The sequence below is a fragment of the Nelumbo nucifera genome, chromosome 5, assembly GCF_055504915.1.
Source record: "Nelumbo nucifera cultivar China Antique chromosome 5, China Antique-T2T, whole genome shotgun sequence".
Lineage (NCBI taxonomy): Eukaryota > Viridiplantae > Streptophyta > Magnoliopsida > Proteales > Nelumbonaceae > Nelumbo > Nelumbo nucifera.
The window spans coordinates 72,394,447-72,409,002 of record NC_142653.1 but is presented as its reverse complement, the minus strand read 5'-3'; the positions used below and the strand labels follow the sequence as shown (position 1 = coordinate 72,409,002).

Below are 14,556 nucleotides of genomic sequence, written 5' to 3'. Positions count from 1 at the left end.
GAGAGAGAGAGCTGGCGGCAATGAGAGTTAGAGAGTGAGAGGTTCGAACTAAACCTCCTTCTAACACTCTAAGCATTTTATTAAGTTAATCTTTGAAATATTACAGAGAGGCCCTTGAGTGGGCAAGAAATTACAAAAACAAAACATTACAGAGTATGGACCCAGAATAAGGCCCATTACAGAGGGAAACATAAACATAACATGAAATGACAGTCTATGGGCCATTCGGCCCATCTCCTCTACACTCCCCCTCAAGCTGAGCATAGATGTTAATCATGCCCAGCTTGCCAGTGTCACGTTGAAGCCTTGCCTTGGAAATACCCTTGGTGAGGAAATCTGCCAATTGTCCTTCCGAAGTAATGAATGGAAGACACTTCACCGGAAGAGACTCTTTCTCGAATAAAGTGTCTATCAACCTCAATATGTTTGTTCTATCATGTTGTACTGGGTTGTGAGCAATGTTGATGGCAGCCTGATTATCACAGTACAACAACATGGGTTTGTCGATCAATCCCAAGTTCTTCCATTAAGGACCTTAGCCACAACAATTCCGAGACTCCATGTGCCATGGCTCTATACTCTGCTTCTGCGGAGGATCGGGCCACAACTGACTGTTTCTTACTCCTCCAAGAGACAACATTACCAACCACCAAACTGCAATACCCTGAAGTAGATCTTCTATCATCAATATTTCCAGCCCAATCAGCATTAGTATAGGCTTCAAGTTTCAGATGACCATGCTTGGTAAATAGAATTCCTTTTCCTGGAGAGCCTTTCAGATATCACAAAATCCGTTATGCTGTTGCCATATGAGTATCTCTAGGAGCATGCATGAACTGGCTAATACAACTGACAATATACACAATATCTGGCCTAGTCATGCACAGGTACAGAAGCTTCTCAAGAAGTCTCTGAAAGACCCCTTTGTCTTCCAACAATGTTCCATCCGAAGCTGAAAGTTTGACTCTTATCAATGGGAGTTGCAGCTGGTCTAGCACCCATTTTTCCAGTTTCAAACAACAAATCAAGGACATATTTCATATGGGAAATAAGAATCTCATCCTTGGATCTAGCAACTTCTATGCCAAGGAAGTATCTCAACTCCCCCAGATCCTTAATCTCAAATTCTGTACGGAGGAAAGACTTAAGGGCCCGAATGCTTGAGGCATCATCACCAATCACTATAATGTCATCAACATACACAATGAGATACACTACTAGAGATCCACTTTTCTTCACAAAGAGAGTATGATCTGACTGTGTCTGAACATAGCCGAATTTAACAAGTGCAGCTCTAAATCTTTCAAACCAGGCTCTAGGAGATTGTTTGAGGCCATAAAGTGATTTCTTCAATTTGCATACCTTTCCTTGCATATCTTTCCCATACATTCTTGGAGGGAGACACATATAGACCTCCTCATGTAAGTCACCATTCAGAAATGCATTCTTTACATCTAACTGATAAAGAGGCCAATCAAAGTGAGCTGCCAGAGATAAAAGAACCCTCACAGATGTCATCTTGGCAACAGGGGAAAAGGTCTCCAGGTAGTCAATCCCATATGTCTGTGTGTAGCCTTTTGCAACAAGTCTGGCCTTGTACCTCTCAATAGTCCCATCAGCCCTGTATTTAATGGTAAAGACCCACTTGCACCCAACTGGATCCTTCCGTTCAGTTAAATCCACCACCTCCCAAGTATCATTCTTGTGTAGAGCATCCATTTCAGACTTCATGGCATCTCTCCATTCTGGAATCCCAAGAGCTTCTGACACAGATCTAGGAATGGGGTTAGAAGCAACTGAAGAGAGGTAAGCAAAGTATGAAGGAGAAAGTAGATCATAGGAAAGATGTTTGGAAATGCAGTGTGCAGTGCACTTCCGCTTTCCTTTCCTAACCCCAATGGGGACATCAAGATTTGGGAATGATGGTTCCAAAGGGGCTGAAGCAGTACCTGTTATCTCATCTGTGATTGGGAGTGTATGAGTCCCATCTGTTGTAAGGGAAACAACTTGCTCATTCCTGGATCTTTGCCTTCGATACACCTTGGGATTATGGGTAGGACGAGGAGGTAAAGAAATAGGAGCATTAGGGCAAGATGAATGAAGTGGCTGATCCTCCTTTCATTCATTTTGTGCGGATACAAGCTTGTCAAGTGACTCAATTGGGACAGGAAGAGGAAGAGCAAATACTTGTGACACTCTCCCCCTGTTGACAATGTCCTTTCCGAGAGGAACCATAAAAAGGAGAAAGCTCATCAAAGGTAACATCCATAGAGACATGTCGAGTGCCAGTCTTGGGATCAAAACAACAATAACCCTTTTGTGTGGGGGAATAACCAAGGAAGATGCACTTGTGGGCTTTTGGTTCAAATTTATGCCTCTGGGCACTTGGAATGTGAATATAACAAGTACAACCAACACACGAAGAGGAATAAGAAAAAGATCTCTATCTGGATGAAGAAGACTAAAGGGGGATTTAAACCCTAAAACCCTGGATGACATACGGTTTATAAGATAGGTAGCAGTAAGAACAACATCACCCCAAAATCTTGTAGGAACATGTGAGGCAAACAAAAGGCTTCTTGCAACTTCAATAATAGGTCTATTTTTCCTTTCAGCAACTCCATTTTGTTCAGGGGTTCTAACACGAGTTTTGATGAATAACCCCCATGTCAGAGAGATACAAGGATAAGCTCTTCTCAAAGTACTCTTTTGCATTGTTAGATCTGAAAACCTTAATTCTGGTATCAAATTGGGTTAAAACAAGCTCATGAAATTGCCTCACAAGTCTTGGGACTTCATCACGGGATTTCATTAGGTATATCCAAGTGAATCTTGAAAAATCATCAATAAATAGGATGAAATATTTGTAGTCCCCCATAGAAGATAAGTGGTAAGGCCCCCACACATCAGAGTGCACAATATGAAAAGGAAAAGAAGATCTTTTATTTCTTACAGGGTAATTGTTTCTACAATACTTTGACAACTGACATGACTCACAATTGAGACTGGACACACTGACTCCCTTAAACAGTTTGGGAAGTAAATGACTCAAAGCAGAAAAAGGTAAATGACCAAAACGACAATGACTCAACATAATTTGACTGACAGACTTTGAAGAAGTAGAACCAAAGGCAGTATTCTTGGGATGATCAAGGCATTGGCCAGGTGTGTTGAGCAAGTATATTCCATTCGCTTCATGGCCACTCCCAATCACCTTCTGAGATTCTAGATTCTGAAACACACAGTGAGAAGGAAAAAAGGTTACACAACAATTCAATGACTTGGTCAAGCTACTAACTGATAATAAATTGGTATTCAATTTAGGTACATGAAGAGTGGAAGATAGAGTAAGGAGTTTGTAGGCTTGACAGTTTCCTTGCCAGCACCATCAGCCAAGGTGATTTTGTCACGACCAGGAAGCAAATCATATGAAACAGAGTGGAAAGGTTGGTCATGTGATCAAAAACACCTGAATCTATGATCCAAGCGGTCTTGGGATTACCTGAGGTGGATGCATGGTTAGCAGAAGCTCTTATACCTGAGTGAGCAAATGCGGTGGTGGCTGAACTTCCAGAAGGGTTGGATGATGAAGTTACACCTTCAAGCTGGCTGATCATCTTTCCAAACTTCTCATACTCAGCTTTCATAGTTGTCAACTGTGCACAGACAGACTCAACCTCTGTATCTGTACCTGTGGCTGCATGTGCACTTTCTGTCTTTCTACTATCATTTTTCTTCTGGAATCGGATAGGGACAAGACTGGGATGCAATTTCCAGCACTTGTCCTTGGTGTGTTTTGGCTTCTTGCAATATTCACAGACCACCTCCTTTCCTGTGCCACTGGGAGCTCTTATAATCCCTTTGGGTTTAACCCCCATATTTGCAAAATGATCATTGGTGCTGACTCCTTGAACCTGTACTTGCCTTCTACTCTCTTCACTGCTAACCAAAGCATATGCTTGTGACAATGAAACACTTTCCTAGGACAAAATGTTCTGCTTTGTGATGTCATATTCAGGATTCAGCCCTGTTAGGAACTCAAAGACCCTGTTCCTTTCAACTAATTTCCTGTATGTTTCAGCATCATTGGGGGTATCCCATGTCACAACCTCTATCAGATCAATCTCTTGCCATAGGGATTTCAGGGTTGAGAAGTATGCTACAAGTGATTTCTCCCCCTGCATTAGATTCTTCACATCACTCATCAGTTTATAGGCTTTGGCAACATTCAATTTTTGGGAGTAGGTTTCTACAACACTATCCCAGATTTCCTTAGCCGAGTTCATCCAAAGATAGTGTTGACTAATCTGTGGCTGCATTGAATTCACAAGCCACCCAATCACTGTGTAGTTCTCTTGCATCCATCTCTCATAAGATGGATCACTCTGGGGGAGCTTTCTTGCTCCCAGAAATAAACCCCCATTTTCCTCTGCTACAAATATGGATTTTCACTAATTGTGACCATGCCAAGTAGTTGGTCCCATCAAGTTTAACTGTAGTTACAGCCAATATAGAATCGGCTGGGGTTTCCAAAGTCTGTCCATATTCAGCAACACTCTTGCTTTCAAGGTCCGAGGAATCCATCATGCAAAGGCTCCAATTAGGGTTTTAATAAGTTTTCCAAGGTACAGGGAATCTTGACGAACTTAGTTTGAGCTGAATCGGCAACAACAACCATCTCACAAAAAACAGTTTAGTCTTGATAACCGTGACAGTCCAGCTCGGTGGCAGCACTTTCTAGATTAAGAAATACTATTTTAGCCTTCAAGGGACAACCAGTAGACCTCCAAACACAAAGTATTTCAGGTTCCCAACAACCGTTGTCCCAAAGAGAAGAAATAACAGTCCACAGTCCTTAAGAGGTCTTTTGACAAACACTTTGTGTGCAGTAGTTAACACCCTACTGTTAACTAGTAGGAACCACTTCAATAATGTTTTGTATAGGTCCAAAACAAAGGCTGGACAGAATTTTTGGACTAGTACCACTGAGTCCAAATCAGTTTCAGCAACTTAACAGTCCAACAACAGCCGAACTGCACTCCAAAACAACCCAAAAATCTCTGAGTTGAATCAGTCCAGCAACAGCCGAATAATAGGGCAGAATGGAGGAGGGTTTCGAATACTTTAACAGCCCTCCCAAGCAACGAAAATAACCCAGCAATAACTAAGATAACGTATAGTAAGTGAATCTCTGATTTGAACTTCAAACCAGGCCGAACACCTTTCTCTCTGATTTCAAATCAGGCCGAACACCTTGCTCTCTGATTCTTCCTGGTCACCGAACTATTCTCCAAGTGTGTAGAGACTTGGGCACCCTCCAATGAACTCCAAGAACCTGGTGAATGACTTTAAACTTCCAGCCCTAGAACATCCTCAAGCAGGTGGCTGGACTAGAACCACATGAGGGTCACGCCATGCTCTGGCCCGCTCTGATACCAAGTTGAAAACAATCCTCTTGAAGTATAGGACTGCTTGAGATTAGATGCAAAACCAGAAAAATGAACAAGAGAAGATTAAGAAGTTGAGAGAGAGAGAGAGAGCTGGCGGCAATGAGAGTTAGAGAGTGAGAGGTTCGAACTAAACCTCCCTCTAACACTCTAAACATTTAAGTTAATCTTTGAAATATTACAGAGAGGCCCTTGAGTGGGCAAGAAATTACAAAAACAGAGCATTACAGAGTATGGGCCCAGAATAAGGCCCATTACAGAGGGAAACATAAACATAACATGAAATGACAATCTATGGGCCATTCGACCCTTCTCTACAAAAGAAAAGAGCAAAAGTTGAAATAAACGGGAAGAATAATTCTTAACTGAATGATAAATAGAAAATCAATCCAAAACTCCCCTAGCTTTGCCCTAGCTACTCTTTATATAGACTTACACCCTTATACCCTTATGCAGTATGGGATTCACACCAACAGAGTAAACATTTACAAAGTTGGTTTTCGAAGACCCATCTTAGTACATATAGGGGGAGGATGATGCGGTACAGAAGGAAGTTAGTAAGTTCTATGCAAATTGGGACCACTACAAGACATGTAATAAGTAGAGATGACGGCACCGACCTAACTTAGTAAATAATTACCAAGTTAGCATCATTGCGGAATTTCTATCTTAGATTGTTTTTACCAAGTTAGCGCCATCGTAGGATATCCATCTTAATTCGCATTTACCAAGTTAGTGTTACAACAAGATTTCCGAATTTGTATTCATTTAGGACTTTCTTTTTTGAAGAGATTTTTAGGATTATAATGAGTGTTTTATTAGATTAGGAAAATTCTTTGTAGGAGGCATAAGTGTGTAAATCTATATAAATAGTAGTTAGGGCAATTGTAGGGGAGTTTTATGTCGATTTTCTCTCAAGTATTCAGTGAAGAGTTGTTCTTCCTTTATTTCGGATTTTGCTCTTTTCTTTGAAGCTTCTCTGAATGTGGTTTGTTTCCGTACTATGCTACCCACTTACATTGGCCCCTGCTGATTTCGCCCCAATGTTGGGCCTGTTCGATGGCCCATCAACATTTCTCCCTTAACTCATTAAAAAGGCCCACCTTCTGCAACATAAGACCTCACGGGCCTCCATCTGAACCAGCGGTCTGCCCAGTCTGCTGGTTCAAATGAAGACCTGCCCCAAGTTGTTGGTCCATCTCTCCATATTTTAAAATACTTGGCTGACCATTGAAATCCCTAGCCACCACCAGTGCAAAGGTCTAACCACGCGTCTGACCAGAACTTTTGTCATTTCCCTCTTTGTAGCTTTCTTGTGGTAAGACTGGTTTTCCAGAAATTTGTGTTGCCATTTTTTGTAACTTCCAACTGCATCTGATTGTCCCAATCTTTTCGTGTCATGTAAGTCATCTTCTTCAAACTTCTCATCTCCCTCTCTGTGTTCTTCCCTCCTAAACTCTGCTTCAATGGAGGTAACGAGCTACACCGAGTAAAACTCTGTTTCAAACTTCGCATCCACTAACAACATGGCAGCTGAGAAAAGGTCTCTAGTAAAGATTCCTTCTAAAACACCTCCACACAAAGCAGCCAATGCCGTAAAGATCTCAGTCTTCCACAGATGGAACAGCAATCCTAGCAGCAGATGAACTGTAGTCCCTTTCTCCATGTTCACTGATTTCAAGTTTGCTATTGGAGACCACTTTGCGACTGTAACTTGACCAGCCTCTATTGGAATGCAAACAGTTCTTAAATCCAACCTATCCTCCACTAATTCAAGGAAGGCTCTGCGCCTTTGTGCTTCTCGATAGGGGTTACTATTACTGTACCTTTCAAGTGTAAGTTTCTTATTATCACTTGTGCAACCTTGTTCCAATCTTCTATCTTATCCATATTTTGAATCACCCATTTTTGCTCCCATTCCTTCTTGTCCCGGGTCAAGGCAATATTTCCTCTTACCTACTATGCATTCCGATCCCTGTTGACTTTCTATCTCCTCAATGGTCTTCTTCTCTGATTCTTCAGTTCTTTCCACTGTCATCATTTTGTCTTTACCTAGGGCCCCGGTCTCCTATAACACCTTCAGCACTGCATTCGAACCTTCTCGTTTTTTTTTATAAGAAAAAAAGATTATCTGCTTCTTGCCATGGCTGAAGTTCTCGACCAGAGTAATTAAAGTTCCCTTCGTATTCCACCTCAACTTAGCACTGAACTCTCTTCCTTCTAATGACTTCATGCTGTACCGTTCCCTTTCTCTACGGCTGTACCTCATGCTGTACCTCAACTTAACACTGAATATAAACAGTTTATCTTCGACCTTCAGGAATCTTCTCCAATGAGCTTTGCTCTGCCCAGTCCCCCATCTCCCTCAACCGGTTTCATGCCAATTCTAACTATTATCCCATATTATTATGATTTTGTTCTCTCTCCTTTTTTTTTTTCTCCGGTATAATATGGTCATGATTTCATATTGTCTTTAAACAAAACCTGTGATTTTTGGAACTTCTATTTCCTTAGGACTTGGCAAGGCGAACATGTTGAGTGTTCACCCATACTTGTTTTTGGCTAGTAGAATGAGGAGTTCAACTGTGGTTCTGTTTCAGTTATTTGTTTTGCAGTCCATTTCATATCATCCATTAGGCTTTGTTTGTTTGCAATGCAAATCTGAACCAGATATAGATTTTGCTCCTTGTTCAGTTTTGCATCCATTTGGTTGTGACTATGATTTGCAGGCCTAACTAATGCAAAATTTGTACTGTTTGTCTTATTGGTACTTATTTGCAGTGCAAAGTTTTCATCTAAAAAGCTGATGCAAAATTTGCACCATCTTCTCATATGAAATGGGGACTACATTTTGCTTGTCATACTCCACCTTTTTTTCATATGAAGTGGGATCACATCATTTTACTTCTTACAAACAAAAACAACACAACCTCAAATCCAAAACAAGAGTAAACCAGAATTTAGACTTTAAACCATTTGCACTTCCATTCATTTACATCTGTGCAAATGAAATTTGCATAGCAAACAAACAGAGCCCTCTGTTAGCGGTGCACATCTGAACCTGATACAAGTTTTGTATTTGGTTCAATTTTGCATGTTTGTTTGTCATTATGATTTGCACTTATATCTGAATAAAAATGTATTTTCTGTCCGATTTGCATTTACTAGCAATGCAAATTTTGCTTTGCAAAAAGCTGATGCAAAATTTACATCACCTTCCTAGTTCCTATCTCCTCTCTCTCTCTCTCTCTCTCTCAAGATGGGGACCACATCATTTTGCTACCTCCCAAATAAATAACCTTCTTACCTCAATTCTCTTTCATATAAAGTGGAGACCATTTTAGTTCTCACAAACAAATAGAAGACAGTTAAATCTAAAGCAAAAGTAAACCAGAAATTACACTTAGTCTGTTTGCCCCCCATGCATTTATACAAATTCACACTGCAACTGAGCCTTATGGAATTAAGTAAGACTTCAAAGTTTGTCATGTTAATTGGTTAGAGGCTATATATACTACTTTAAAAAGTACGAATAGCCTCAAGAATATTTTTGGAATTTTCTAAGGACAAAATTTACCCCTCTATATTTAAATTTATTGATAAAAAAATGAGGGCAAATAGGGTAATTGGTTCTTGATATTAAATGAATTGAAAAGAGGTAATTTAAAGATATTCAATGCATTCAATTCTCTCTCCTTAAATCCAATATTTGAGTTATTAACTTGCATTCATGTTCATTGAATCATATATTTAAGTCATTTTTATTTCTTCTCATCATTAAGTTCTATTAATTAAATCCATACTTAATAAATTAATAATTCTAATACCATAAAAGCTTATACTTTTAAAATCTACCTAGAAAAAATAGTGTTTTCATCTAAGTAGTGGTAAGAAATTAAATCATTTTGGGTCAAATGGATTAATCCATGTTGCCACGATTAAATAATAGATAAAATGAAAAAAATAGAAATTAAAAAAATTGGAAACATTTTTAACATACATAGTAAACAATAATGAGTATGATAAATAAGAAATGTTTTTATTAATGATGAAAATGAAATGTAAAATTTAAAATCGATTGGAAATAAAAATATTTTTCTATTCTCTCTCATTAAATCCTATGTTTAAGATATATCCATAATATTAATTTTAATAGTATAAAAATAAATGTTTTGAAAAGTAATTTGAAAACAAGACCATTTTCTTCCCTCTCGGTGGTGGGAAAACAATTCGACCATTTTGGGTCAAATGGATTAATAAATAATGCCATAATTAAATAATAAAAAATTAAAATAAATAACTATGAAATGTAAGAAGTATTTTTATTAATGATGAAAATGTAATGCCAAATTCAAAATCTACCTAGAAATTAAATGATTTCATAGTCAAATAATAAAATTTTTAATAATAGAAAATACAAAGAATCACAAAAATAAAAAAAAATAGGGAAAATTTTGGGCACATATTTAATGTTATATACTTATAAAAAATAAAATATTGGGTACATCTCTAATATTGTACATTCATTATATTGAACAACAAAAATTTGTACATAAGAAATAATTTTATCAATGATGGAAATGTAATACAAAAATTAATGTCAACCTAGAAATCAAACAATTTTTATATAATTTAATTGAAATATATAATTTAAAGGGAAAATTATAGTGAAAATCGGTTGTACATTTAAAATTAGGTTGCAGGTTGGTCTAGAAACCAACAAAACTCTGACAATTGTCTCTACATTTCAAATTATAAAAACCCACGCCATGTCATCGGAGGCTTATGTGGTTGTTGCCAACATGGAACTCGTATTCCATGTTGAACACAACAAAAAACCTATACCGAAAATAGGTTTTCAGTTTCTCTCCCACTTTCTTTGTCTCTCGATCTCCCGCTCCCTCTGTCTCTCCCACTCTCTCAGCTTCGGTCTATTGCCAAATCAAAACCCCTCTCTCTCAATTGTTCTCCCTTAATCTTTCTCATTCTTCTCCCTCACTCTTCCTCTCAATCAATATTTCCTTCTCCTTCAATCTATATCGTTCTCCAGTTGGTGTAAATTTCATAGCCAAGCGTTTCTTGTGAATTTTTATCAAATTGGTGTAATAATTTTTGAACTATACCAAGTTGGTCTCATGTTCTTTTATACGAGCTGATTAATACCATATGTGTGTAAGAAAATTAAAAAAAAAATGAGAGGGAGCGGGAGAGAAACTGAGGGAGAACAATAGAAATTAAGGGAGAATGAGAAATCGACCGAGAAAGAGAATGAGAGAGATTGAGGGAGAACGATAGGTAGAGAGAGAGAGAATGAGAGAAATTGATATAGAGAACGTAAATACAGAAACTAAAAACCTTTTTTTTTTCCAATCACCAACATTAAAGGGCAATTTCAATATAAGCTTTTCGTTGTGTCCAATATGGATTAAAGTCCCATGTTGGCAACATTCACATAACCCTTCGATGACATGGTGAGAGTTTTTCTAATTTGAAATGTAGAGCCGGTTGTTAAGAGTTTTGTTGGTTTTTCACCAACTTGTAGCCTAATTTTAAATGTACAGCCGGCTCCGACTATAATTTCCCTAATTTAAAACTAATTCAAAAGTAATGCTATTTTCTTATTTAGATGGTGGGTCAATGATCCAACTTTTCAAAGAAACCTATGATGTCATAATGTCATAATTGGATAATAAATATTTAAGTTTATTTTTATTCATATTGTTATTGGAACTCGTGTATCTGGACGGTCAAATTCCCAACGTACCATTTGATTTCAACAATATTGGCATCAAACTTTGTTACAATTTTCTTTTCTTTCAGTGTTATTCCCCAGCAGAGGTGGCATTAAATTGACGATTCTTATTTTATTGTTGTTTATGGTGCAGGATGCTGTAAAAGATATCGAGTAGATATGCCTCCATGAGAAATTTTACCTGAAAGTCTGATTATGAGGATGTTTAAATGGTTATAAGAAAATGTAAATTAGACTGGCAAATCACAGTGATGTAATTATTTGTCTAATAGAACGGACTCAATTTTTGAAGTGTGCTTTCAGTGTCATGAATTTGCGCACAGAACTCATGAAATAAATCATGAATTTTCTTGCCGTTCATCGGGCCTCGGCATTTACAGATGTACATTAAAGAAGAGGCTGCTGCAAAAGCTTGTAACAACATTTGGAGGTCAAGAAAGAAAAGAATAACACGATACCATCTGTACCATTATCTTCTGCTAATAATGACGGTGAAAAAAGTGAACTTTTGATTTGGCATTGCCTTTGCTCCTTTGAACCGACTGGATTTGAAAATGTTGTGGAATTTTTATTCGAAATCTAGCTGTGTAGTGGGTTTGATTTGATGCTGAATGCCTTATTCCCAAGAGTTATGGGTAAAGGCATTCAAATTTTCACGGTTGATCTCAGGTTTTAAAGTATGACCAGGTATAGAAAACATTAAAGATCTCACAGTGATGTCTAACATTTTTATTGGTTCACTTTTGTATTCACAGTACAATTTTTCCATCTTAGTTATTGTCCAAATTTTGATATACTAAAATGAAATATAGGCATGCATTGGTTTCCAAAGGGGTTGACACACACTTAGGTGGAATGGCCTGGTACCATGGTTTTAAAAATCGCCACCAGTTTCTGGGTTGATGGTCCATGACCTAGTAAATCTCACTCATATACTGTGCCTTTATTCCACACTTCTTGTACTCCATTAATTGGGGTATTTTTTTTTTCAAAATTTCAAATATTAAATGCCATAATTAATCCAAATCCTATCATTTAATCTCTTTTTGTTAAATAAAGATTTAATTAATTAATTAAAAAAATTCAGCTCACTTTATTAGTCAGATTTGAAAACGAGTCTTCCACATTTGTATATGATTACTCACCATAAAGCCATCATCCAATGATATTCTAAATTTCTAATATACTGTGCTTGGAGAGGGATCTTAACGGCAAGAGACCTTAGCAAGGGTAGTGGATGGGAGATGGGGAATGGTAAAGCAATTAACGTTTGGAATGATAGATGGGCTAGAGATACACCGATTGCTGATTATGTTACCCATGATTCAATTGAAAATAACGATCTCCTAGCTAGTGAGGTTTTGGATCATGAGAGAAAAGGTCTGGAGTGAAGATAAAGTGTGTAATCTAGTGCCAAGTCACATCTGGATAGGATCAAATTGATATTCATTCCCCCGGGCCCAAAGAATGATAGAATGATTTGAAGATTAAACTCTAATGGTATATTCACTACTAAGTTAATATTAAAAGTAAAATTCTGTTGGAATGAGGGATGATTTTAATTGGATTCCCAAAGTGTGGAAATTGAAATGCCCCCCTAAGAAAGTTTTCCTTTTCCTTCTCCTTAATAAAACATTTCTATGGAAGAATCTTCTAAGGAGGAGAGGAGTTAATATTGATGGTAGCTGCAGGCTCTGCCGGGGGAAGAGGACTTAAACCATATATTTAAGAATTGTATATTTGCAAAGCAAACTTGGATGCCTATTAATACAAATATAATGGGACCAAATGTCCAAGACTCTTCATTGAGAGATTGGTAGCCCAACGTTAGTAAATGTTTTATGGAGGATGGAGATAGGATAATGGAGAAATGTGTTTTCATTCTATGGCATCTTTGGAAAAATAGAAACAAAGATCTTTCAAAAACTCATCATCCCCCATCATATGGTTTTAGAAAGAGCCCTAAACTCCTTAGTGGAATACCATGACTATCAAAAATCCCAACATGAACAAGACCCCTAAGACATGGAAACACATGAAGTTGCAATCACCTAAGATTGACATGATTAAAATCAATTTTAATGCTTCCTGTATCGATGGTGGCATGTGTTCGATTGCTAATACTACAAGAAACCACCTAGGTGAAGTTGATGCCGAAGCATATAATCTTGGTGTGGCAACTATTAACATAATTGAAGCTCGGGCTGCCTGGGAAGCCCACAACCTGGTGTTAAACTTCAAAGATAATCTTATTATTGTAGAGGAAGAGTCAAAGCTTGTGATTTCCTGCCTGCAGCAAGTGATAGCCTCCTCCCCCTCTCCCCTTAAAACCTTAAAAACATCATTCAAGACTGCCTATAGATGAAGGAGCTATTCGAGAATGGATTGGTGTGCAACATGTTTTCAATGAGGCAAATCAATCTATGACTGGATAGCTCATGAAGTGTAGATGACTGTGGATGGTTTTGTTTATCTTAATCTTTTTAAGTTTCCATGGCCTTTAGCTTTCATTTGTTCTAGTGGCTTGTGGGAATGTGCTAATCCAAATAAATAGTGATATGAATAAATGTTTAACAAGAAAATTAAAAATAAAAGTTAATGATTAAAATAAGAGTAGAAAACTGTTGAATCAAAGAATCTGTAGAGAAAAGAGATATTTCTTGAAGAAGAAGAAGAGAAAGAGAAGAGAACAAAAGAGATTGAGAAAGGAAAAGAGAGCAATCAGTTCTAGCCACCCTCCACACTAGTATTTTTACTTTTAAATAAAAAGGGTACAATGACTAATATGCCTTTATAGGGTGACTTCCACATAAAACTGTATAAATAACTTTAAAGAACCACTGAAAAGGGACCCAACAAGAGTGTTGTGATCCTCACTTCTTGTCTAAACAAATAATAAATAAAAACAATTACTAGATGTGCACAAATTTGTCCAAAAATCTCAACACTCATCAAGTTGGGAGTAAATGTCACACATTCCCAACTTGCGTAGGTCATGTTCAAGTTTGTTCTTTGCAATCCCTTTGGTGAGGACATTAACTAACTGTAATTCAAAGGAGACATAAGGCAGACAAACTTTTTCAATTGTCACCCTCTCTCTTATGAAGTGTCTATCAACCTCAATGTGCTTTGTCTTGTCATGCTAAACTGAATTGTGGGCAATATTTATTGTAGTTTGATTGTCATAATATAACATCATGGGCTCTTCAGCTCTTATCCCAATCTCATTCAACAAGTATCTAACCCAAAGTACTTCTGAAACACCATGGGCCACAGATTTAAATTAGGCCTTTGCACTTGACCTAGCCACAATTGATTGTTTTTCTCTTCCATGAAACTAAATTTTCTCCCAAAAAT

The 14,556-nt window shown here is 37.6% G+C and overlaps 1 protein-coding gene across 2 annotated transcripts in view; it reads left to right on the top strand.

Annotated features, from left to right (window-relative positions):
* Positions 1 to 11,898, top strand: part of LOC104589491 (SNARE associated Golgi protein family) — a 66,141-nt gene extending 54,243 nt beyond the window's left edge. For both annotated transcript variants that reach the window (XM_019196355.2, XM_010247842.3), the window contains one exon: positions 11,333 to 11,898. Coding sequence is in view for 1 of the 2 variants with exons in the window: in XM_010247842.3 (XP_010246144.1) it covers positions 11,333 to 11,356 (24 nt within the window). In the remaining variant the exon portion in view is untranslated. The remainder of the gene's footprint in view (positions 1 to 11,332) is intronic.
* The last annotated feature ends 2,658 nt before the right edge of the window (positions 11,899 to 14,556 follow it).